Below are 26486 nucleotides of genomic sequence, written 5' to 3' on the forward strand. Positions count from 1 at the left end.
GCCACATGGAGATTAAGATAAAAGTTAGCAGAGGTGATGAGAGTGACAGCAGTGCAGCAGCACAGGCGGAAATGCAGTAATGCAAATACTGCATTGATTAGTTCTGAATAAATTCTGCTTTTACATGTGCAAGAAAACAAAACACAATCTATCCAGAAGACATGGAGCAGAAACAATTTAATCACAGTTCTTGTTTTTTAGCTACTCAAAACACAAAATTATGGCAGAAGGACTGGGCACAGGAAAGATGCACAGTCATAAACATAACATTTTGGGCATACCTTCCAATCCACTGCAGAAATCATGCTGTTCTCATTACTTTCTCCAAATGCCGAGGTAAGCCCTTCTGATCAACACGAAGAGCAGTTACAGGCAGTACAGTTATGTCCGGACTATGTCCTGGCTTCTGAGGATCAAGATTATATCAGTGCACTGTGCTCTGTTCACACTCAGTTCCTTCCTGTGAAAACCAGAGCACAGGAAAGTAGGGGATAATGTGTCTGGATGGAGCAGGAACATTTGACACATGCGTATGGGAATATGGGCAAAACAGGGCATGACCTCCGATTTAAGGACTGGAAGTCTCCCAAGTCCCACAGTATAAACATTCTCTGTGACAGCCCAAGTCATCTGCTGTGAGATGGAGCCAGCAACCTGATATAAAGCACATACTCTCTGACACTGGCTAAACTTTTGGGTTTCCAGGTTTCAAAAACTGAAACCACTTGTACTGTCCACAGCAAGTATTTCCAGAGACTGATCAGTGAGTGTGCTTGTATAAGTTGACTAAGAACAAAAGAAGATAACTTGGTTAATTTGGTTTGTATTTGATTACATCCAGATATTTTTGAAAATTCAAGCGTCTTTGGGTGATGAATTATTCTTTTGTATATTCTTATACTCTTATATCCTTACATTCTTATATCTTTCTGACTAGTGGCTGGGTAGACACCTTCTCTGTCTTAGAAATGAAGGGAATAAATAAGAAATGTGTAAAATCAAACTACATTCTTTGTAAACATTTCAGACAGACAGTAACAGTAGAAAGTTCTCAGCAGCGTGTTGATAGCTGCACAGCAGGCAGTGTCTCTGCAGCCATGAGGCTGCTTCTCCACAATTCAGTTCCCTGTAACTGTCCCATCAGTATGTGGAGTTTTTTCTCTACTTCCACTCTTCCAAATAACATAAAACCTTTGGCTTCCAAACCACTATACTAAGGTTACCTCTAGACTGAGCAATGGTATATGCTGGTGCGAACCTCAGGGAGCCGATCCCCATCATTGTGCCTAGTAGGGGTTTGGCCAAGGAAGACTGTGTGTCTTCTAGCCCTTGTGTTTGTCCTTTCTGCAGAAACTGGTTGGGAGCAGACTGGTGCTCAGTGGTGGAGCAGGCTGTAGGTGTTGTGTGCACCTAGATCTCAAAGCTTGGAAATTTAGGTAATAGATCTGTTAGTGGGACTGTCTCCCTGTTTCTGATAAAACACATTCAATATACCCCAAAGCCACGTTTTGACAAATCCTGCCTTTCTCCTCAACATACAAAAAATGGAAATGTCCTAAGTGCATGAAGTATTTAAATATATATTCCCATTCTTTGTACTAGTACTGCTAAGTCTTGTTGTCAACTTCATTGCAGTGGCTGCTGAAATCAATTTTCCCCTCTTTTGTTACTTTGCTTGCACTGCCCATAGCTCCCTCATCCGTTTTTTCTTCTTAAAGTGTATAGTGTTGCTATAATATTAAACTTAGCAACTTACAAACAACATACTAGCTTTAGAGCTACCACCAACAAAAGTTCTTTGTTTGTTTGTTGTTTTCTATAAAGCAAAACTGTCTCAGCATTGTCTCATGAAAAATATTAAATGGAGACTTAAAGGAAAATAAATGAGCCTGCATTGCCTCTGTGCAGTACTCCTGAATGGGGTAATCCATCTGTTTATGGAGGTGTTGATTAAAATACATAGCTTAAAACATTACTCCTTTTCATAAGTAGAGTCTCCATATTATTGCTTTGACTCTGCAAGCTTTTCTACAGCTGCTTTAAGTTAAGAATGTCCTTAATGAGGATGGAAATTGCTGTATAACAAATGTTACTGAAGGCTTTACAGAATTTATACCATAGTGCTGACCAAACAAAGTTTCCCAGCAGGATGCTGTTCACCACTTTCTGTGCTATATTGTGCTCTGAAGTGACATCTTGGAACATTGCAGGTGGTTTGGCACACTTTTCTGCACTTCCAAGTTGTTTTAGCAGTATTCCTAAAGGTGCCAAAGAGCTGGAAAACAAACAAACAAAAGCTTCTTGGTGTTTTTAGGACAGAACTATGGAAACCAAAGAAAACAGAAAAGGATGCTGAAAATTAGGAACTATGAGCAACTCGAATTTCACTAAAGTAAGAAACAAAACAAATCTCTGCAATATTAGGTCATTAGACACGTGAGCTCAGCTCTGTCATGTCCCTCACTCTGTGCATGAGACTCCTTCTTGGGTTACCTTGCAGGAGAAGCCTGTATTGCAACTCTGGGCTGCAGCCATCTTCCTGCCATCCCATCCCTAAGCACCTGAGGCAGGAGGTGCTGGATATGTGACCTGCCACTGCCCACCAGGCACCTGTGGCACATGGAGCTCCACAGCTGAGGGGGGGCTGCTGCCACTATCAGCAGGCAGGGACTATGTTGCGTAGGAAGCCTATCTCTAAAAAAGCTCTGCTAAAAAGCATGCCACTACTCTCTGTCTCCTGATGTATATATATACGATATGCGTGATACTAGCTATTATCATATTCATGCACGATGAATATTTCATCAACATATTCATAACTGTCTGAAGATGTGTGGTCGGTTTTCTTCATCTTTCAAAATAATTTGTTCTAAATGTTTGAAAGTAAATATATCCAATTACATTTGCCTTCTTTTCATAACTGACCTAAAAAGGCAGTATGTTGTTGGTGCTTTAGTAGAGAAAAGGTTTGTAAAAATATGAGTATATTTCCAGACAATTAAAGGAAGCCATTTGATTAAATAAAACCAAACTTTCTTGCAACGTTTCTTTCAGATGCAGGATGATCTTGTCAAGAGTCATTGTGTTTTACAAAAACAGAAATTCAAATTCAACCTTTATAACGATACATTTAATGTAATGGCACACTAAAAGTGGACCTTTTATTCTCATTTTGATATTGTGTACTACTCTGTTGGCTCCTGTGGCTGAACAACATATGAATCCTCACAGTTCATAACTGCCTTCATTTTACGAGAGCAAAACAAAGTCTGTTCAAATGCTCTGGCGCTCTGTTTTAGTGAAATAGAAAGTAGTGCATGTTATCAGAAATTTGAGTATGTTTCAGACTGGTCTAGGAGCACTCAAAAAATTCTGTGCATCCTTACATACGTTTCATCCTTCTTGTACAACAGCTCAAATATATTTTTAAAAGCTAAGTGGCCTTACATGTCTGTTCAGATTCATTGCTTGCTATTTCTTCTGCTTCACTGTTTCAGTTGCAAAGCTGAACACCCATGTCTAAATAGAGTATGCAGTGATGAACCCAAGTGGCTGCTTTTAAAAGCTGCTTTCCTTTATATATATGACGACCTAGAGAAGAGCTATTGCCATTCAGCCATTTTTATGCCTACTGAGCAGTATATTGTTACAAAAGCACCGGTGAGAAGACTGCATTGCTTTTTGCAGCCAAACATTTTGCTGCTTTAGGATATCGGCAGTGTAGTTGGGTTGTCCCAGTCCCTGGATGAATTATTCAGGCTCTTGACATCAGAGGTTTCCGCTAGCGGATTGGCTGGTGCTTGGATAATAAAATCTTTCCACAGGAAAACAGTGGAGAAGGATGATGGCAGTGAGACCAGCAGAACTGCTACTTCCCATGCAGCTGGCTTTGTCTGGCTTTTGCATCTCTGCAAGAATATTATATAAAGATGTTTTTAAGGTCTGGCTCATGTGAATTCTCCAATAAGAGCAGGTGGAGGGATTTGTCTAAGAGGCCTGCATTTTCAGTGAAGAAAAAAAACAAATCAACAGATTGTTCTTGAAAAATTACTTCTGTCTGTATTCTAAAGAAAAGCTGCACACTACATGAGACAGGCATAGCAGCAGCAGCAGCAGCATTTATGGCTCGCTACAAAGGTGCTGGTGGCAGAAGTGTTACATCTTTAAATGTGCGTCCAAGGTTCTTTCAGTACTGGCACGGTAAGTGGTCCAAATATCCTTACTCGGACAGTCCTTGCAGGTGGGGAGAGTGTAAGAAACTGTCACGTGTCTTGTGGGTGTAGATCAACAGTACCTCTGCAAAGAATTTACATAATTTCAATGAATTTACAGGGAAATTTGTATAAAAGCATGTTTATCATGAAATTTGAAGTATCGATCCACTGCTTGTATTATGCTCAGACACAGGTTTTACAGTGATGAGATCTGTTCCTTTTAAACCTATGCAAAATAAGTGCTATAAAAAAGGAAACTATTATTAAGAGTATGCTCTTTATGAGTCGTGTTAGTAGTTATTAATAGGGCTCATAAAACTTATATTGCTCAAATATATTTCCTTGAAACAGATTATTTTGAAAGGCTATTTCTGCTATTTGTTGATATAACTGAATCTGAATATGTCTTCTGCTGGTAAACATTTAGAAGCTGAGAGCCGGTTCTCTGATTTCCAGTTGTAGTCAGAAGGCTGCTTCTTAAGTTGTCAGGAGGCACTGGAACGGCAAATTAGGGAATAGTTTTTTCTCATTTCTTTGATCAGTAGTTTGACTTCTAAAGGCCCTGTTATTTTCTTTTGGCATGCTGTTGTTGTATCAGGGTTACTGAGCAATTTTAAGTTACAGAGGTGTGAATGCAGCCAGGGCTGGACTGTCTCTGTGCATCCTCCATCCCTATCCCCACACCTACTAACACACAGCCCAGTTCAAGTGTGCAAGTAGTTCCACTGAAATTAATTGGGCTACCTGTATATATAATTTCTTGTCAGAGCAGAGCTGACATTTACTGTATGTCACAAAGGAAACATCTTGTTCAGAGTTAGAAAGCATACGGTGAGAAGTCTGTTTTCCAGAGTGTAGAAACAATTATCACATAGAAAGTAAAGATACCCCTTGCCAGAAATAGTCAGTATTGAATGAAGCACATTGCAGTATTTCGAGTGTTATTTTACATAGCTTGCTTGTTAGTGCAACAAGTAGATTCTGAGAATGTAATGAATGCTTTTAAAATTATGTAAGACAGTCTACCCAATGAAATCAAAGAAAAAGAAGAAAAAGAATGCAATGAAGTGTGCTAATCTAGCAACACATTAGCTGGAGAGATATGTATCTTTTTTCCTCTGGTATTTCTTATATGTGAGATATTGTTTATATATAAAGAAAATATAAAATCCCCAAGACATAATGTAGAAACACGTTTTGGGAGCTGATATGTGGTCAGTGATCCATTGTTGTTCCACTTAGTATTTGGCTGGTGAATTTTGTGCCGTGATTTGTGTCTTTATGTACCCTCATTGTGGAGCAGCATTGTTTAAGTGTAAGTCAGGGAGCTTAGTAGTAATAGGACATCAAACTTATTAGTTATCTATACCAGCGCTTTAGAGGGGATTAAATAATATTCCCTTTTAATTTTACAGGTATGAAAGAGACAAAATCCCTATACAGTGTTGCAAAAGTCAGTAGCAAAGGCAGTATCTAAAATTAGGTTTTCCATCTGTAGGTTTTGGGACATGCATGTGTTCTTCTTAAAAGTAAATGTTCAACACCAATTTTATTTATTTGGATTTTCTGCAAGGGAATGAAGCTGCTCATTCAGACCTTATGATGGCAATAATATGATTTGTTTTTCGGTGAAATAGGTATTTCCTTTTATTTTTTGAAAGAAAAATCCCCAGCATAAATATTTGAATGCCAGTGTTATGAAATTATTCCATGTGTCAAACCCAATTCCCCATAAGCAACGGACGGGACTTTGTGGATTGGTTATGGCACTGTGATTCTCTTCCCTCTGCAGCCATGACCCTGGCTGCTGAAGTTGGAGGAGCTCATTCAGGAGCTATTTTTGTCCATGCAGCTGGCAGCAATCCCTGAGGGACTATCTGAGAATCAGTGAAATTCACTATAAATCAGACAAGTGCTTCAAGACAGGACTAAGGGAGATAGTAAGCAGCAGTACAGAAACTGCCTGAACTAGCTAATGGTTCCTCCCTGTCTGATTCTTCCATTGCACAAACAAGCTTGAGAAAGCAATTTTAATTATTTCATTCAATATTATAAACATTTTCAGATGTACATGCTGAGTAATTTTTGTAAGACTTGTGTTGATTTTCTAAAGGAAAGTATCTTGACTGTCAGAAACATGGATTCTAGTTTAAAAGTACAGATACAAATATTCAAGTGTCAGAGCATTATTATAAGAGTATGAAGTATTTGTTATGGGTAGTTACATGCAAAAATTCCTGTCTCAAGAAAACATAGTGGCATTTCTGTGAAATGCAAAATGTATTTGTTGTCAATAGAGAGTATTATTCTTCCATCATGTAATCCAAAAGGATTCAGCAGTGTCTAATCAAACTGATTTCCTTTTTTTTCCTCAGATGAGCAAGAGTCAGTACAGAAAAGGACTTTCACAAAATGGATTAATACTCACCTGGCTAAGGTAATATATAGCTTTGAATTTATTTTTTTTTAATCAAACCATTTTATTGATGGCTGTACAGGCCCTGGAGTATAGAATGTGTAATATTTCGCTAAACAGAATGGCATAAACTTGAAAAGGGGTCCCTATTATCTGTATACCATAGAGGATGAATCTGTTTCAGCATAATCACGGTCAGCTGCAGTGTTGTGAGTGGTGTCTACAGGCAACTGCCCAGGTCCTTTGGCCAAAACTGAAAGGTAGCACAGTAGCTGCCCTTTCAGCCAGAGGACGTGTTTGAAGCTCCTTTCTATGAAAGAGAAATATTTGTTTTATTACATGCAGTCTATTTGAACAAAGCTTGAGTCTGGTGTGTTGTTTGATAGAGGCATCCTCAAGTGGTTATAAATACAAATAGTGCTTTGTGAATCCAGTGCTGAATTAGTTATCTGATGCAACTTGGCATTTATCATTGAACTATTATTCCTTCTTCCTACCACAACCTAAAACTCCTTCTTTGGTTTTAGCAGAATAAAGACAGTGATTTACACACAATTTTGAAGTATTAAGTTACAACTGGTACAAACCTTATCTAACAGCATAAGCACTGAGATTTAGTTAGGCATTTCCCAGAGCTTTGACACAGCACAGCTCTAACCATAGTTATCAATTAGTCCAGTAAACTGAAATAGTTAAGCACCAGAGGTGCTCTTTGAAATGCATATTTTTAAATCATGAAAATTAATGAACTTGAAAATTGGGCAAAGAATAACTGCAAGAGTACTGGTTTACTGTCTGTGTAGGGAATTGGATAATAATGCCCTCAAAAATGAACTGAGTAAAGCAGGAAGCCAATATAATGCTACATCATGTTATTTTGTCTAATGAGACTCTATGGTAGGGCAACAGCATTTATTTACATTACTGAGGAATGTAAATGAGGGATTTACTGTCAAATAAAGTGCACTGACATTGTAAAATTCAACTGCAAGTGCAAGGCTTTCTTCAGGACTTCTTGGCAGTGGATCCTCACTGGGAATGATGTCTATCCCCCTGTTCTCTTGGGAATAGTTTGAAAAGGTCCCCATGCATCAGAGAACTTAAGCACTCTACATATGTTCTGTTTACTTCAACCAAGATGGAAAGAAATTCAGTATTTGCTTAAGTGTTAGCAAAGCAGGCCATGAAAATGTGTCAGAGGAAAAAGAATTATTTCATGTTTTTCTCTTTCCTAATTGTATTGCATCATTAGTAACTGATTAATAATATCTGATAATAATTAACAATTTGATATATGTATATATTGTTAGATTAATATGTTTGTGTGTAATGGTAGTTTCCTTGTAATAACTTGGGAAGAGACAAAGTTGTGTTGGTAGCTCAGTTAAGATATTTTGCTCTGGATTGAGAACTGAACTCTACCTTTACTGTACTAGTCCCTTTGGCCTGTGAGGGCTCAGGTAGACCTTTTAACTTGGGTGATCTAGTCTTATATATCCTTAATAGGGTATTGTAAAGGCTGATAAAATACTCACATTCAAACCAAGCAGTTCACAGCCACAGCCCTCACTTTTAGCTACCTGAGATGCTCTTTAGTAATTTGTCTGTCTTAATTCACCATTTAAAATGAAATCTGTTTCTATCATACTTTTATTGATACCTGTCAGCAAGTTGGCCTCAAATGTGTAGATGATCTGGCTTTGCTTCCTATTTATGCTGCTGTATTGCCACGTGAGAAACACTGTTTATAGACTATGGAGATTAGACTCAACAGGAGTGACCTGTACCATTCAAATTTTTCAGTTTTAAACCTTAAGCTTTTACATCTTTTTTAATCATGTTTTTGGAAAGTGTGGAAATATATATGCTGAGTTTATCACAGCTGTAGGAAATACTGATGGGTCTGTGAAATGTGCAGGACTCCCCTTGCACACATGTTCTGAATTGTAACCCAGAAATTTGATATTTAGGTTACTTGGTTCTTATAAAAGATTGTTGGGGTTTTTATTATGTCAAAAGGAATTGGAAAGGTGTAATATTTCTATAGTCTGGAGGCCTTTGAAATATGATAAGGAAAAAGCCTGGAAGGCAAGCCACTTTTAGGGAGCATTGTCTGCATTCTGCCCTCATCTTTGAACCCAGGAAAATGTGGAGCACCTGCCAAAATGGTACCTAGCGAGGAACACCATGAAGCCCTGGCCTCACACTAATAGCAGAGAAACAGCAATACGTGCTTCTACATTTGGGCCTATGTCTATTAAAGCCAGTGGAGTTACTGGGATTAAATAATATGGAAGGAGGTGTAGGTTCAGGTGCCCAAGGGGCTGCAGGGTGGCCTCTGTGAGGAGAAGCCAGGGCTGCCCTGTGCTGGACAGAGGTGGTTTCAGCTCTGATGGAAGACACGGCTGAGCCCCTCAGCCAAGCTGGTGGCACTTCTGGGAGAGTGTGTTTAAGAAAGGGCAAAATTCTGCACAGGCAGTGAGAAGTGAGGGAAGAAAGTGTGAGAAACAGCCCTGCAGACACCAAGGAGGTGCCCCAGGCACCCAAACAAAGACCCCTGAGGTCTACATTTTCCCTAACCTTCCTTTTGCTGCTGATGTACTTGAAGAAGCCCTTCTTGTTGTCCTTGACATCCCTGGCCAGATTTGCTTCCAAGTGGAGCTAAAGTTTTGTCTTTGTTTCTCATCATTCTAATCTATTTTAACTGGAAATAAATTAAATTAGTATAAATTAAAATAAATGAATATAAATTTAATATACATTAAAAGAAATTATTTTTCTCCAAGTAGAGCCTGTTTTGCCTGTGACAGTAACTGGTAAGTGAACTCCCTGTCTTTATCTCTACCCACAGGCTTCTTTACCTTGTTTTCATCCCCTGTCCTGTTGAGAAGGGGAAGTGAAGAGAGCAGTTCAACACATCACAAGGACTTATACGTGTTACTTATATAATTATAGGTGAATTTACAGGGTTGTTTGTTTTTTTCAAAGGCATAGCCTTGTTCCGCTCCCCTGCTTTGTGTGCATACACCAGTTGCCAGATTGCTGTGTACAATGTAATCCAAAATGCAATCCAGACCTACTGTGCTGAATTTGACTCAATATACACAGGCTTCAAAATTAACAGTAACTTCACTTAAATTGGCTTTCTATTTCTTGACTACTCTGGTAAAACTTTAGGTTTAATTCCTTTTGATTTTGGAGGAAAGTTTAATAGTTGCCGTTTTTACTCATCTAGTAAAATTAGTAATGGAAAAAGTAATAGGATGAAATAAGAAAAAACGCTATAACTAAAGTATGTAACTCTAACATCATGGCTATCTGGAGAAATGTTCCATCATAAATGAGTTTGAATGTTTTGGTCAGTACTGGTGAGTAACTGCATAAAATCTCAAAACCAGGAGAAAATAATGTTTTCTAAGCAAAGGCTGATAGGGTTTCACTGTAGCAATTTGAAAGGTGGGTTTACTGCTGGCAAAAGAAAGGAAACTCTACCTTAGAATTTTTATCCTTGTACTGTGTTGGCTGAGTAGAGCCAAGGAGAATTAAAAGAAAAAAAGAGCAGTTTCTGACATTGTGGGGGTAGTGATTTGAAAGAAATGGAAATGCAGAACTGATTTGATTGTAATAGGTAGAACTGAGGACAGTTAATAATTTGAGAATATATAGCAGGATGTGATGGTTTGTCAGGGTTTGCTATGAGTGAAAGATTCTTCACTGCTAATCTTTAAAATCTTAGGATATGCTTAATTTTAAAAAGTCATGCTCTAATTGAAACAGAAACTTATTCAATAACTAAGTTACATGCATAAAGTAGATTAAAAAACAAAACAAAACCAAACCCAAACAAATAACAAAATAAAACCACAAAGAAACCGAAAACCTAACTAAACACCATACTGTTTTTGGCTTTTTAGATATAAAGTTAAGAATGGGTTTGACAATATGGATACAAATCAGAATAAACAAAACAGGTAAATGAAAAGGGAGTACCAATGAACTGAACTTCATGAAAGGGAGTAGGAGGAGGTATGATTATTTTATAATATTCTCTCTTGCTCTTACAATAGAATGCTACCATTTTATAATTAAGTTTCCTAATTCATAGACGTATTCTTCCATAAGCAGAACATAAGTAAAGGATTTAGCATCAGCTAATTATGTGGCACGTCAAAGAAAGTTTGAGGTAAAACAGCCATATCCTCACCCGCAGGGTAGTGTCCCACAAGGGATGAACATAGGAAAGAACTACAAGTATGATAACTAACAGGTAGAATAATACAGCTTCATTTGTGGTCAGTTGTTAGCACTAGTCTGCATCTGTCCCTCTGCTCTCTGTCTCTCTAACCCCTGCTGAATCCATTCTGTGATTCTCGCTCAGGAATCTGGGGAAACTCGAAATCTGGAAATTGTCTCTTTGCCACCCACTTACAGAAATTGGGGCATAAGCTACCAAATGAATGTGAACTATCTTCTGGCCATCCAGATTAATTTTTGTGCATCTGTGCAGTTCTACTAATGACAATTGAGATATGCATAGCTAACAGGACAAGAAGTTTTCTAATTGCATATTATTTATTCATATTTCTCTAAGATTCTAGAACTCAATCTCCTTCCTCTCAGTCTCAGCCTTCAAAGACAGAAATAATTTGAGTATGCTTCTGAATATCATTTCTGGCATCTTTTCAAAGTCTAAATTTAAAATACAGAAGAACATTATACCAAATATGTCAAATAGGAGATACTAGATCCATTCAAAAGAGAAATTACTTAGATATTTTTTTCATTTATTTGCCTATATCAATTTTTAGATAGTGGATTAGATTAGTAGAAGAAAAATATGCCTCTCTGAAACAACAGAGCCATATGCCTTTTATTGCGTTGTTCATCTTTGGTGAAAGTGCTGGGGAAAAAGTAGTTTCAAAGCTTTGGAACACAGACTGTAAATTGGTTTAACCCAACCAAATAATATCTTTGTTCACAGGTGTAGGGATAACTTCAGTATTTGTGCTCACCAAAATATTGTTGTAAACTCACCAAATAGAGAACAACAAATACATACTGAAACAAATTATTCATTTTGTATTTCCATTAAAAGGATGCACACATCAACAACAACAACAAAAAAGCAGAGGATGAATTTCAAATTAAAACTAAGAACGGGTAATATTTTTTAATTACACTTATGCATTTTTTTCATAATGCTGAATCAAACCTAGGCATTAAACCTTACATTAAAAGTTTTGAAATTGCAAAACTATGTATTTTATAGCAAAGAAAGGAAGAAAAAGAGAAAAGGTAATGGATATGTCAAGATTTACAGTGTCCACACACAATGCTGCCAGTGGTGGTAGTTTGTTCTTAGAATGTAACTGGGTCTTCATACAAGAACCTCATAAATTGTCATCAATGAACTAAGTAATTCTGTGGTATTTGTCTTTTTTTCAAATAGGAATACAGAGGCTTGCAGTATCTGAGTCACTGACACAGAAAAAATTTAAGCTAATGCCCATCTTGACTGCATTATGATGAAAATCTGCCTGTCAGTTTTCTGCTCCAACAGCCACTGTATGTTTTCACTAGTATTGTATGTAAACTCTAATGTTAAAAAGTGAATACTAAATTAATTTGTGTCATGAAAATGATCGTAAAACTTAGGGCTGGATCCTTTCATGCCTTCTTCAGCCACTAACAACAAGGAACATGAAAATCTATGTGCTTAAAGATTTAGGAATTAAATTGGGGCAGAGGGGTGGGCCAGCTCTTACAGAGTAATTCTGAAATTTCATATTCTCCTTCCTGTTCTCATAGAGATAATTCAGTAGTTACACAGATTTTTTCATATTTGTGCATATGGATAGGTTTTAGCATATTTTTTTTCAGGAGTTTTTGAAACATTTTTTGAAAATCAACCTAGCAAAGGTAGTTTCTAAGGTTTGGATTAGCATCCATTGTGATGTTGTTTGTATAGCACGATTTGTTCATTAAAGTTAAGTGCAGGGTGTAAGGACCAGTTTCCTGTAGCAAAGTTTAAGCAAAGCATTTCCTCATCAGTTCCCATTTGTGATCAATTCTAAATACAGTTATTTAAATAAATACTTAATATGAGAAAAATCTGGTTCATTAACCTTTAAGATTCATTCCCAATTAATTCATATTCCTCCTACAGAGCACAGGAATTTATTTGTAGTGAGTGTGCCTCTGCATTTGTGATATGACTGTTCCTAAATGTCATTGTCACTATAAACTACATTACTGTGATTGCACATACTGCAATAAATTAGTGTTTAATACGTACAATGCAGTATGTAGCACATCATTAGTATTATTTTTCTATTTTTCTTTCCTAGAGAAGCATACAAAAAACCAAAAATAATAAAGCATATGAAATCTTGGTGTAGATCTGACAAGTTGTAGACTTAATGTCTGATTGTTCATCGAATTATATTCTGAGTTCTTCCAAAGAATTTTTTTCAAAAAGTTTATAAATAGCAGCTTTTATTTAGTATTGTAGGATTTTGACGTTTTACTTCATATACTTTTAAACTGATATTTTTTTCCTGATTTAAAAATTACTTCATTTGCACAGGCTTTCCAACACTCAAAATACAGTGTATTAGGATCATGGCAGTTGATTGCATTGCTAAAGTTATACATTTACATGTAAAAAGCCAAAATCTGGAGTACATTCAACATTTTCAAGATTACAAGGTGTTACGTTAGTTTTCTTTCTCTGATTTTACTGATTTACAGTTAGCATTTTAGCAGTGCATTAAGACAGCTAACTGAATAGGTGTTAAGGCCTGTTGAGCCTCTAGAATAAAAAGTATTAATAGATTTTAACTGAATACAGCTTTAAAAAAACATTTATTCTCTGGAGGCTAATATGTAAGCAGTGTACATCTTCACTTTTTCCTTTCATTTCATTTGACACTATATATGCAGCAAAGGAATAGGTATTTATCCATTCCAACAGAAGATGTTGTTTTAATCTCAGTAGAGGTTCTGCCTGGAAAAACAGTCCACTAGCTTCAGCCATCTTGTGTGATGGTCCTTATACAATACATAAGGGTGTATGAACTAATCAGTATCAACTAGTGTATGTTTATCTCCCTGTATTGTACTGACAAGGAGATTGGTAACTACAGAATCCTTATGTAAAAGATTAATCTATTCTTCTATATATGGCACTAAAAATATAATTTGTACCATACTTCTGAGAGAGACTGGAGTCATAATAACATGGTAAATTCTATGCTATGTGCCCAGAGTAGTAAAAAAACAAAAAAAAGGTGATTTATGAAACATGATGAGAGTCTTACCTTCTTGTAATCAGATGTTAACATTTTTGGGGTAGTGAAAAACATATTATAAAGCATAATATGCAAAACGTTTTGGCAGTCTATATAATTAACTAATTTTCCATGTTAAAGGAATCTCATACAGGAGATCTTTTGACGCAGCTGTTGTACCTGCCTTCTGTTCCTGTTTTATTGGTGTTAAGGTGCATGGTGTGTGCTGCCAAACACTGGCAGCGTTTGTCATTACGCAACTTTCTGGCAACAAAAAGTGCAGTTCAGCCTGCTGATTTATGGACAACTGTGATTTTCACACTTCAGAGCAATAGGTCTTATTAATTTTGATGTAAGTCATTTGACTTTTTTTTTTGTTGCTTCTCATCTTATTCAGTGCTTTCTCATCCCCTGGTTTTCCCCAAACCAATATTTTATTCATGTTGAAAGGAAAGTACTGTAGGTGTTAATTTTGTTGGATGATCTCTTCAGAGATATTTTTACTGCCTTATCTTAGTACAATGCCTCACTCTGGGTGCAAATCTAAGTTTTGTAACTACTGTCATGAGGAGGGTGCTTCAGAGCCAGAGCTTGACATGGGCATTCAGAGGGTCTATCTGCAGTGTGAAACCATGCGCTGTGGAAACCAGAGCTGCTTCCAGGATTTGGTTTGCATATGAATGCCAGATGACTTTTCACTTCATGTTGGGATGAAGCAACTTCTGGCCTGTACCCTGATCTGAGAGTAAGGATATCAAACCACTCAAGATGGAAGGGCGCTGGGTTATGCTCAAACAGGTTTTCTGACAGGCACGTGATTGGCACCAAGCTTGTGAGGCACCCTTCAATCTACATGTATGCTAAATTGCCCTCTATAAGAACCTATCTCCATTACTGTAGGGTAAGCTTCATGAGAGAAACCTCACTACTGGGGCATTTAGGTGCATGTTGGGATTTTTAGGTCTTCACATCCTGTTGGATTAGGATTATTATTGCTGAATTATTTTAGCACAAATCTCTTCAGTATTATATCATGTGGTAATACTGATAAAACCAAAGCTGCTCCAAACTTCAAACAGGAAATGGTAACATAGAAGGTGAGAAAAATTAATTGCATTTATGTCAACCGCCCATGATGCAAGACTGGAGCAAATTAATCTCTACTGACCTGTTTGCTCCGTAGAATTCTTCAGTGTTGTATTAAGGAAGAACATGATCCATTATCTATTGCATTGCTAGAAAGTAAAAAAGAACTATGATTAAATATACCCTCTTAATGAGTTGTAATACTGCTTTATTCATATACATGAGAAAATAGACTCTTATTATTGTGGCTATTAGAGCATGCCAAATCTCAGATGAAGTCTGCTTTCAGCAGGAGTCCTTTTTCCACTTTATGCCAAAGTTATGTCTCATTGAAATATTAATTCATCCAAGCTGAACAATGAAGACGGGGTGTTTTGATTTTGGGAACTAGAAACCTTTGCTTTTTCCTCATTTGTTATAGCATTTCTACCTTTTCAAGGGCAGCACTTTGTTAGGTTCATCTTTTCAAATCAGTGTTTCTGCAGAACAGAAGTAAAAGGTTGTTGTACAAGCCTCTTTTTTTTCAGAAGTATCTCAAAAGTAAATTATTAAACCTAACTAATTTCAAGAATTAGCAGGTATAAATATGTGAATTGTGACAGGCTCATAGAAGCTAGAGGTTGTATGTTTTATTTATTTTACCACTTTCAAACTTCCTGTTTTTAAGAGATATTCTGTGATCATTAAAATACTGACCAGCTGAGTGCCATAGTTCTACAAACTGGGATATATTTAAGAAGATTGAGTTCAATTATGTGACCTTGTCATTCAAAATTCCTAAATCATCTGTTTAAAGATTTATTTGTATTATTGTTGTGTTTGCAAATGTAAAGACATATGTTAAGCAATTTGTTTTAAGTAGAAGCTGACGCAGTGCTAACAGCACTGGAAGGCTGCAATGCCTGGAGGAGAGAAAATACAGTGACTTAGTGCAACAACTGTCAGCTGTGAGAAAGCAGCAGTGTCGCTCAGCCAGCCACACTGCTTTAGGGATCTTTCCTTCCTATAGCTCCTTGTATTTTGCAGACTGAGAGAATGAAATTTCTGTGACATACTTAACACTAGGCAAAATATGCTGATAGATTGAAGTGTGACTGTAGTAGTGCATCTGTAAGTTGTGTGTATTTTATAGACTCATAGGCAGTTGTTGGTGTGTTTCTTTGCTTGTTTTAGGGAGCAAGAGGTTCCTCCACTGTATCATCAGTGACAGAAAGCATCCAGTGTTACAGTCCTGCACCAGAAATGTTAAATATTTAAATAATATTGTCGCAAAGCAATGGTTAAATAATACACTTATATTAAACATTATAAAACATAAAGAAGGAGACCAGCCACTCTTTGTGCTTCTGTTTGCAAGGAGGGCAAGTAGGATGGTAATGTTGGCGAGCCTTTATAATACCTGATGTTTTCTCCCTTTTCAGCGCAATCCTCCCATGCTGGTGAATGATCTGTTTGAAGATATCAAAGATGGTGTAATGCTCATTGCCCTTTTGGAAGTTCTTTCAGGGCAGAAACTGGTAAGAACGTCCTTCCTTCTGAATACACATGATAGTTGCATAACTTCTCTAGGATATAATTTTATAATATGTTTCTATATTTGAATACTTTAAAAAACGTGACTGCTACATATCAAAACATGTTTATTCACAGAATGGACTATCTGGCTACAAAACCAAAAAAAAAGATGTTTACAGACTGACATTCTTGATTTTATTCATTTTCTATTAATTTTGTGTTAATAGGTCATAAAAATTTGCTTATTTGTGTTAGTCTTTGCAGTTCATCTGGGTGTTACTATGACACAAACAAGGTGTAAACTGCAAGCTACTTCTATATGTTATGAATAAATAATGTCAGTCTTTTCTTGTTCAATTTATGGCTTTCTCTTTGAAAAAATAAATAAAATTTGTAAGCCCCTCAAATTTAATGGGGTTTTATATCCATTTACCCTGAGAGCTGCTGTGCTATGGTAAAGAACCTTGTCTGATGCCAAATGGCTTTTTCACAACCAAGTTGTGTACAAAGGCGACGGTGTGTACATGACAGACTGTCTTTTGGGAGCCAGGCTGGTTTTGTGCTTTTGATGTGGGAGAAAAACAAAAGGGTTTTAGGCCAAGGGCTCTCACTTTTTCCAAAACAGCTTGCAGGTCGGGTGGCAGCATCTGAAAGAGCAGAGCAACAGTCTGTCCTTTGGCTTGCCTGGAGGGTTCAGATGTTACCTGCTCCCTCACATGTGGGCACTTTGCAAGTGCCACACATGCCTCTTTCTCACATTTCACCTCCGCTTTGATTTCAGGTGATACCCAAAATTAGGTAGTAATTCAGACTGCAAGAGTGATTTCACTGTAAGATAGGAAAAAAGCTATACTTTCAAGTGTGTTTCTGCTCTGTTGAAATTCACCTGTTTCTGTTCGCGCAATACAGAAACTCTCCCTCTTGTGGCAAAACAAAAGTAGTAAAACAGGAAAAGAATTTTAATGCTGCACCTGTTAAAATAAAATTAATTGGCTGTATCCTGCCTACATGAATTAGTGAAAGACAAGAGAGATTACGGAACCAGAATAATGTCTGATATTCTGAAGTAACTGCAACAGGAATTTCAGAATCTATAGCAAGCCTTTTGTTAAATGCATTTGTAACTTTATGAACACAAATTTAAATGATAGTAGTGGTATATTTGCATTACAGTATAAGATTCAGTGGGGAATTTAATTCCACTGTAGAGTTTTGGAAGCCTAGAATGTGTTCTTGATTAAATTCAAATAATTCTGTCTTTTTTTAGTCTATGTGTCTGAAGTTCAGAAAAATTAATTGTTCAGTGAGGGTTTGTGACAGATTTTTTTTATAACCAATGAGGTATTAGAGAGAATGGATACAAATCCTCTAGGTGAAAAGTCTTCACTGCAGATAATAATAACCACCTCAACGTCCCCATTGCAAGCAAAATATTTTACTAAAAGATTGTTTCATCCTCTCAAATATATGTGTGTGTGTCAGTGTATAAAAAGAGAAGTGGTTTATTTTACATGAGAAAAACAGTTCTCTGATTTGATGAAGTTTATGGGCTGAAGCCCACTACTTGCATCTTGAGGTTATTCAGACATCCTATCATTTTTTTACAATAGAACCATCACAGTTACGTCCCCTATATCTGTCTGTCCTCCTGTTAGTATATGCAAAAAGCGAATTCGACTGTTCCAAGGAACATTTTAACATGTAAAACAAACTAAGATATGTACTTAAGGTGTTATAATAATTGGCAACTTAATTTTTGCATCAAATTGGCATAAATCTAATTGAGCTTTACGCTGTTCTTTCTCTTTAAGCCTTGTGAGCAGGGACGTCAGCTGAAGAGAATTCACTGGGTTGCCAACATTGGCACAGCTCTGAAGTTTCTAGAAGGAAGACGGGTAGGTTGGATAGCATTTAGTCCTGGTTTTTCCTTATTTTTTTTCTTTCTTTCCTTAACTGTGTGATTTGTATTCACCTACCCGCTCTTATTCTCCAAAGTTGGAGCTATGTATGCAGACTTCGGTTTCTATACAGTGCCTAAAAATTGCTGTAAATGAAAATGTCAAGTTCCAATATTAATAGATAGCAAATGTTTTTTTTCCCCTTAGTTAGATTCACCTTGGATGATCTCTCTCTTTTTTTTTTTTTTTAATGTGTCCTTCAGCTCCTCACGTTCCCTACTTTCCTATTGCTGTTCTTGGCAAAGAACAGTGATCTTCAGTTCAGTAGGGACATTCATTTATAATTAAAAGAATAGATTTCTGCACTTCCCCAGGTTGTGCATGCAAAATTCTACTCCCTAAAAGTATAGACCTGAAAATTTAGAACAGTGTGACCCCTTATTAGCTTGGCAGGACTAATTCTTGGATTGATTCTGGTACATACAGTGCTGTGAACATTTTAGAAATTAAGCAGAATATTTTATAAATTTAACAAAAGAAATCTTAGAAACTCAATGTGATCTAGGTATGAGTATCAAATAAAAGCAATCTACTTCTACCTTATTTCCTCACTTTTTTCTCTATATTGTAGTGACTTGTGTCTGTTTTATAAATTGGATTAAAGATATTGTGTTCCTCTAATTTCTGCATTTTAGTTCAGTTTTTATCAATTCGGATGTAACACCTGATGAATTTTGTGTCTCCACAGTGCTGTACACCAGGAGCTGTTGGGTTTTGGCATTCGTTCCCTGTCTTTAACCCTATGGCATCTTGAACTAATTATTCAGGGTGTTTCAAAAAGATTTGAAATCACAGTATCTCTGCAGCCAGGAACGACCCAAGAATGAAACTCTTACCCCTTGAAAGGGCAAAGCATAAAATTTCAAATGATTACCACTAGATGCCTCTCCCAGCGCACAAACAGCCCCAGCCTCAGTCATTTGTAACGTGGCAATCCTGCAACACAAGGTGTTTTGGGTCCATCTTTTTGAAACACCCTGTATTTCTCTTCCATGGGCAACAATCTTAGCAGATGCCTGTAGAAAGAAATCTATAAGAGAACTTTTTTTTTTTTAATTGAAAAATATATAACCAAAGCAAAGACAAATATATTCCCAAAGCAAAATTCAGCTTTAGCTCATGATTTCACTAGTACAGTTTGTTAATACAAATCATATCATATGCAGCCTGATAAGGCTTACATAGCAAGAGCTTTCCGGTGAGACCTGAACAAGATAAGGCAAGGCTGGGGTGAAGAGAAAAAAAATTGTGCTTCCCTAAGTCTACATGTCACATGTTCAGTGACCTGAACTTTTAATGACCCAGCTTACATCCCAGGAATAATACAGCAGTGCATCCAGATAACTGACCTTGCTGAGGATCAAAATAGATTGCCGGAAAGGGCGTATTGTGGTTTTGCTTACAATATCTGGGTATTTTTGTCTGGACTTTTCTTAGTCATTTTTCTATGTACGTTGTATCAATATGCCAGATTTCTTCTAAAGGAAGCTGGAAATATGCGATGTGTCAGGTAGACTGGTGTGTGGCAGCAGGTGGTCCCTAGGTTTAATGCAGACTGAAGGATGCATATACTCAATGTGTCAACCTTTTCCTCCCAGAGGAGGTGGGGAAGCTGTTCAGACAAGTGTCTCTTACAGTAGCTGAGTGCAGTCCCTGGTCTGTACTCAAAGGGAGATGGGTGGCTGCATGCAGCACTTTGGGGAGTGCCCACAGGGTTTCCTTCCTCCATGGGCTCTCCCATAAGTTATTTTTTTTTCCAGGTTTAATCAACTACTTATTTTCACCATCCAAACAGACTTCTAGAGATACTCCTGCAATACTGCAGAATGCAACTGGCAATTAACAGATATGATTGTAGATCAAACTGTTTGTTTGAGGTTTTGGGGTTTTTTTGTTCTTGTTTTTGTTTTTGTTTTGTGGTTGTGAAAAGTTTATTTTGTAGTTTTAGATCCATTTTAATGGAGTATAAGACAAAGGTAACACAAGAACTAGAGTAGATAAGCTATGCTTCTGTGAGCAGTAGCCTAATCAAAATATTTAGTTGAATCCCTGTAAATCTTTTGGTCTGTAACACATATAAGAAAAACCGCACTTTCTAGAAAAAAAAATGTTTTTGTTGGATTTGGTCCAGCTGAGAGAATGAGACTCTTGGTGTATTTTTCTTTGGGTAGGTAATAGAAAAATTACTTTATTAAGTAGTAGAGAAGTAAGTAATGTCAGTTTTCCCAGAGTTTTGCCAGGTTTCTTGCTGAAGAGGGCTAGAAATGTAAGCTGTGGGGATTTCTCCTCTGTCTCTTCCCAAGCAGCCTGTAGAGTTTTAATTCTGACAGGAGCTTCACAGCCCTGAACAACAATTTTTTGTTTGTCACTATTATTATTTAGTGGTTTTCCAGCTGCTGATTCAGAGAACTGCAGTCTTTTCTCTGATTTTGGGAGACAAATGAGGTCACCTAAAGTAATTCTCCTGCTTTTCTGCAACCTGTTCTCCAAGGTTTTTCCATAACCTTTGTCCATGAACAAGCTTGCAGTGCATGAACACTTTAGCAGCCCTTCATATTTCTAACAAGTTTGATGGCAGACTTAGTTTTGCTGAAGAAATAAGTGTTAACATATTTGCTGATTTTCCAGTACTACCTGTTTTATTCTGTTTCCTTGAGCATTATCTACTTGTTAATTTCTTTATGATATATTCTTTATCCCCTCATTTACTGCCTTTTATCTTATGAACTTATTTTGGGGCAATATTTTATTCAGACTACAGATTAGCATTTGGGAATTTAGAGTCATGGAATCTGTTCCTGTTTCAGTTGAAAAACTGTGCCTTTGGATAACTTATTTTTTCCAACTCTTTTCTTATTGTAAAAGAACTATAGTCAGGTTTGTCTTGCAAGGGAGCCTTAATCGGCAGTGGTAATACCCTTTACAATAAAAATCCATACTGGAGAACTGTGGCATTCTTTTTTTCTCTTATCTTTCTTTTATATTTTCTCCCCCACCCCTTCCTTTTCTTATTTATTCTGAAATTCACTTTTGTCTTTCCATTCCAAATCTATTCAAACTATAGCAAGAAAACCCTGCATAATTGAAAATCTGTTATGGGTATTTAATTTGCTTTACTTAATTAATTGTGTTGCCAGATGTGCCAAAAATGTGCTTTTTTGCATTATAAAATTAAATTATTTAATTTACCTTATAATAAATTAAAACTTTTTTTTGGTGTCATCTTTTTCTCTTTGCTTTTCATGCTAGTCTGTATACAGAGGATCTCCGGTTTGTACAATAGTTCTATGCAATTTTTATTGTTCTTTCTGCTTGAAATTAAATATTTTTGTTCTACAAATAATAGCATGCAATTGTCCTAAAAAATCTTTCATTACCTATAGCTATACTCTTCTAAAAAGTGAAATTGCACCTCTCAATGTGTTGGGTTTTTTTTTATTAAGAAACTTACTACTTGATTGCAAAAATGCATTAAAAATATAAAACCTATTTGAAATGTGTTTTATATTTTTTATCACTCCTTGTGTATGCTAATAACACATCTTCTTTCTTATATAGATTAAACTTGTCAACATAAACTCAACTGATATTGCTGATGGCAGGCCTTCTATTGTACTTGGCTTGGTGTGGACCATCATTTTATATTTTCAGGTACTACATTGTTTATATTTCAGTGTCGCTTGCTCAGACGTTTCCAGATCATGATTTCATATGAACTGGTGTAATTTCAGTGTAATTAGCTGAGGATCTGATCCTGAATAAAGCAACAATCAATGGTAGGGGTGCTCCATATTGGGTGAAATTAGATACTTGTATTTGGAATATATTAATCTAGGCCTAGAATTGAGTTCCTTCATCACTGGAACATATTCTTACACTTTCTTGTGAAGAATACAACAGAGAAACAAAAGAAAGCAATAGAGTTGTAGATTCTTGGTATAAATACCTTTAGCACTCTCAGTAGTGTTTGTGCTGTATATCTAATTCTGGTGCACTTGATGTCAGACAGTAATTATTTAAAAAAAATACATGTAAACATGCTGATTTTGCTGGAAGATGCAGGTATTTGCAAGAATAAGAATTAGCTGTGAATGGTGTAGCTTGAGAGGGCTTGGAATTTGTACAGGAGAAATCATTTGCATTCTGTTGAAGCTAGGTGGGAGGGAAAAAAGTTTTTCTGAGTCCTGTCCATATGAGTTAAAAAATGAGTCACTGCTCAACCATTAAAAAAAAGTCACACACACACCCACCCCCCAAAACAACCAATCAAACAAACAAATAAACCACACTATCCCATAATTTTGTTGCTCTTCTTTATGGAGTTCTTTGGCTTTGGCTCTCCTGTGATGTAGCTTTCATGTATCAGGGGTGCTGTTCTCCTAAGCACCAACTAGTGAGATGCCTCGAAGGTTCAGATCTCTTTCCCAGACTAAAAGTTAGTCAGAATGATATTAACAGTCTTATTTTAATTTCTAGCACACTGACATGAATGGGCAAAATTATGCTTCTCAGAGTTACTGAAAGTCTAGTTCTCTGCATTAGTTTCAGCTGGGTCATTTTTGGGGATTTTCTTTAGTCGCCATAGGCAGATACATAATTTTAACATGAGTGGAAGCAGAAATGCATGAGAACTCATGTGCCTCATTGTGGCAGACTCATTCTGTGATTCGCCAAAACTAGGCAGCATAGACAGTCTTGAAACATCCTCTGGCTATTACTTTTTCATGTTAGAGAATCAGATTGTTAGTCAACTCCATGTTCTAAAATGAGTCATTAAAGATTTTCATTTGATGGAAGGCATGATGCAAATAACTGTCATACACCCTTGGCAAGCACTGCTAATGCACTTTGCCTGCAGTCCATTCCTTCACAATGTACTTGTAAGTAAAACTGCAATTGAATTTGCGGAAAAACAGTAAAATGGTAAATAAAGAACTCTCCAGAGGAGATCATTGAGGTTACTTCCATTTAATTGAATGAGCCTCCTCTGAAATTAGTGGATTGTTTTATAATTTGAATTCAAGCTAAATGTAAGCCACTGTCTCCTGTTTCAATGGCAATTTTTCATAATAGATAACATGACACACTTGATTGTTTTTCTAGCTGTAGAGTGTCAACAATGTCTGATTGCTTGATGTCATATACTTCTGAAATTAATACCACCATCAGGGCACATACATTAGCATTTTTGAAGCTACTTTAATGTACAGTTAAATAAAACACAGCATGTTAATCATAGCTTCTGTCCAACTTTATTTTTTCAGTTCTATTAGGAAAATATTTAAGAAACTGGTGAGAATTAAGAAGATTATCTACAAACAGTCCATTAACATTTTTTTCCCTGCAGATTGAAGAGCTTACCAGCAACCTCCCACAGCTGCAGTCATTGTCTAGCAGCGCTTCTTCTGTGGAGAGCGTTGTCAGTTCAGAAACTGCGAGTCCCCCAAGCAAACGGAAGGTGGTAACCAAGGTCCAAGGAAGTGCCAGGAAGGCTTTGTTAAAATGGATACAGTACACAGCAGCAAAGTAAGTAACCTACAAATTAACTGAATTTATGTTTTACGGGCAAACTTTTCCTTCAGATTCTAAAGTCTGTAGGTCAGGGGTTGTCCTTTTGCTTTGTTTTTATACAGCACCTCTCTATCATCATATTATTTTTGGCAATTGAGGCTGATAAATATCACTGCCATACAACAGGCAAGTAATAAAGAATTATTTGCATTAATTTTACAAGCAATCATATTTTATAGTTTCCAATTAATGAATGGGAATATCTTTGACAGAATGAGGAACTGAAAAAGACAATTACATGTCTGAATGACAGTGTACTGGTCCTGATGACAAAACACTCAATGTGACAATGCAAGTCACACACTGAGCTAGCATTCCTCAGTTACAGAACTTGTAGGAGCACTAAATTCTGGCACTTGCTGTTGAAAGGGAAGTGATGAAAAATTATATCCTTCTGCAGTTTTGTGATACAAAGGACCTATTACTAAAGTAATCGCCATGAATTTTCATTCTTTTTAATCCAAGTTATGTTGGAGTTATTTCTTGCTATCTCTTGTTAACTTAAGAATTTTCTTCTTTATTTGTTATAATTATCTCACGTTTGCTCTGTTTCCAAAGTGGCATAAAAAAAGCATAAATTAGATCAAAGATACAATAGTAGTTTGATGGCTTCCACAATAAGAAAATAAAAATCAAAGATGTAAAAGAATAAAATGGATTTATTTTTTTGAACTAAGGAGTCACTGCTATTTGAAGAGAACAACCATGTACAAAAAGTGGAGGAGAAAAGGCCAGTTATGCAATGGTGCCTTAGAGGAAAGAAATATAACTGAAAAGGTAGAAACTTTCTCTAGTTCTCCAATAAATAGGTAGAAAACAGTAATTTATAGTGCACTACAGTCTAATTTGGCATTCTTCCTATTGCACTGTTGTCAGTAAGAGATAGGCAACTGAAAGTGTTCAGCTGCAGTTTCCAGGCATGTAAACAAATAAAATACAAATGAAAAAATGAGGTTCATAAATGCAGCTGTCATCATTATTGGCAAGAGTAGGTGAAATGCATTGAAAGAAGCAGAGAGGAAGGAGGCTACACTTTGGTCAGCCCTGCTTCATCCTGTAATTTGCAAGGGCTAGTTCATTAAACTCAGTGAAAGTGTTTCGTTGATCACAGTGAGCTTTGGATGAAGCCTTCATTCAGAGTTACTGTTGCTGTGAACCTCCCAGTGGCAAGACTACCATAATGTCTAAGTGAACCTTGGTGCACTTCTTTTGTTCAAAATACCATTGGCTTATTGCCACTGACAAGCTCACTGGAGTCAAATATGGTAAGCATATGACAAAAACTCTTGGATCTTCGTAGGCAGAAATGAATTTATACAGTGAATGGATGAAGCTGTAGTCAACCTGATTAACATTGCAGGAAAAACAGGTGGTTTAGGTTTCATATGGGTAACCTCTGGGTGAAACATCTTGACTCGTCCCCTATTTCTTCTAGGCCTGATGTTGTTGCAAGTCGCTTCTTTTTTTTTTTTTTTTTTTCCTTTAATATTCTTTAGGCAAGTTGGAATTGAAATAAAAGATTTTGGACAAAGCTGGAGGAGTGGTGTTGCATTTCATTCCATTATTCATGCTATTCGGCCAGATTTAGTGGACATGGAGAAAGTGAGGGGAAGGTCGAATAGAGAAAACCTGGAAGAAGCTTTCACACTTGCAGAAGCAGAACTAGGAATTCCAAGGCTCCTTGATCCAGAAGGTACCATAGTTGTAAAAAGTTTGAACTACTTGCATGGGTTAAATCAGATGTGCTATTTCAAAGTCTTTAGACATTTAAGCAGCATTTTATGCCGTTCAGCTAAAAATTAATTTATTGTGTTCTGTTCGTGTGTAGATGTGGATGTTGACAAGCCAGATGAAAAGTCTGTCATGACCTATGTAGCACAGTTTTTGAAGTACTATCCTGATCCTCATCATACAGTGACTGATGTGCAGGACAATGAGGTAAGTTTCTCTTGCATAACTACATAGATCAGTTTATCATGAGGGGGGCTTTGTAAATACATTTCGTAGCTCTCATATTTTATTATGTTTGCTTTTGTTGAGCAGTTCAGGTGAAAAGCGAACACAATAAGAAAATTGGGAAAGATGGCTGAGGATAAAGGAACCAATATTGCAGATATTAACTGGTAGATGGAGAAAATAAAATAGAGGCAGTTACAAATTTGACACCGGCTTCTTTCTATTGCACAATGATGTTTGATTATTCTCTCTAAGGAGTTGTTTTCTGTCATGTTTTTTTCTTGTTGCTTTTTTTTGGTTTGTTTTGTATATGCTCTAGTGCATTGGATTTACACTAGAGTGGCTACACTTAACTGGTGCCAAGTGATCATGACTCACTTTCTAATCCTGATCACTTGCTTTCTTCATGGCAAACACAAGAAACACTGCTGAGACAATCTGCTCAGCCCCAGCAAGAGAGAAATAGAAGGCAATTTTTATC

At 36.7% G+C, this 26486-nt stretch overlaps 1 protein-coding gene across 16 annotated transcripts in view; it reads left to right on the plus strand.

The window, feature by feature from the left end:
• The window catches only part of SYNE1 (spectrin repeat containing nuclear envelope protein 1), a 300382-nt gene that overhangs the window by 45756 nt on the left and 228140 nt on the right, over positions 1 to 26486 (plus strand). For 8 of the 16 annotated variants that reach the window (XM_065057378.1, XM_065057393.1, XM_065057380.1 and 5 more), the window contains exons 1-9: positions 3855 to 4200; positions 6590 to 6651; positions 16427 to 16522; positions 18332 to 18415; positions 21728 to 21748; positions 22037 to 22129; positions 23826 to 24004; positions 25546 to 25742; positions 25878 to 25987. In XM_065057378.1, coding sequence (XP_064913450.1) covers positions 4122 to 4200; positions 6590 to 6651; positions 16427 to 16522; positions 18332 to 18415; positions 21728 to 21748; positions 22037 to 22129; positions 23826 to 24004; positions 25546 to 25742; positions 25878 to 25987 — 921 coding nt within the window. In that variant the 5' untranslated portion in view covers positions 3855 to 4121. Of the gene's footprint in view, positions 1 to 3853; positions 4201 to 6589; positions 6652 to 16426; positions 16523 to 18331; positions 18416 to 21727; positions 21749 to 22036; positions 22130 to 23825; positions 24005 to 25545; positions 25743 to 25877; positions 25988 to 26486 lie in introns of those variants that run through there. The other 8 variants (XM_065057392.1, XM_065057386.1, XM_065057391.1 and 5 more) reach the window with 5 other exon arrangements.

The sequence above is a fragment of the Columba livia genome, chromosome 3, assembly GCF_036013475.1.
Source record: "Columba livia isolate bColLiv1 breed racing homer chromosome 3, bColLiv1.pat.W.v2, whole genome shotgun sequence".
Lineage (NCBI taxonomy): Eukaryota > Metazoa > Chordata > Aves > Columbiformes > Columbidae > Columba > Columba livia.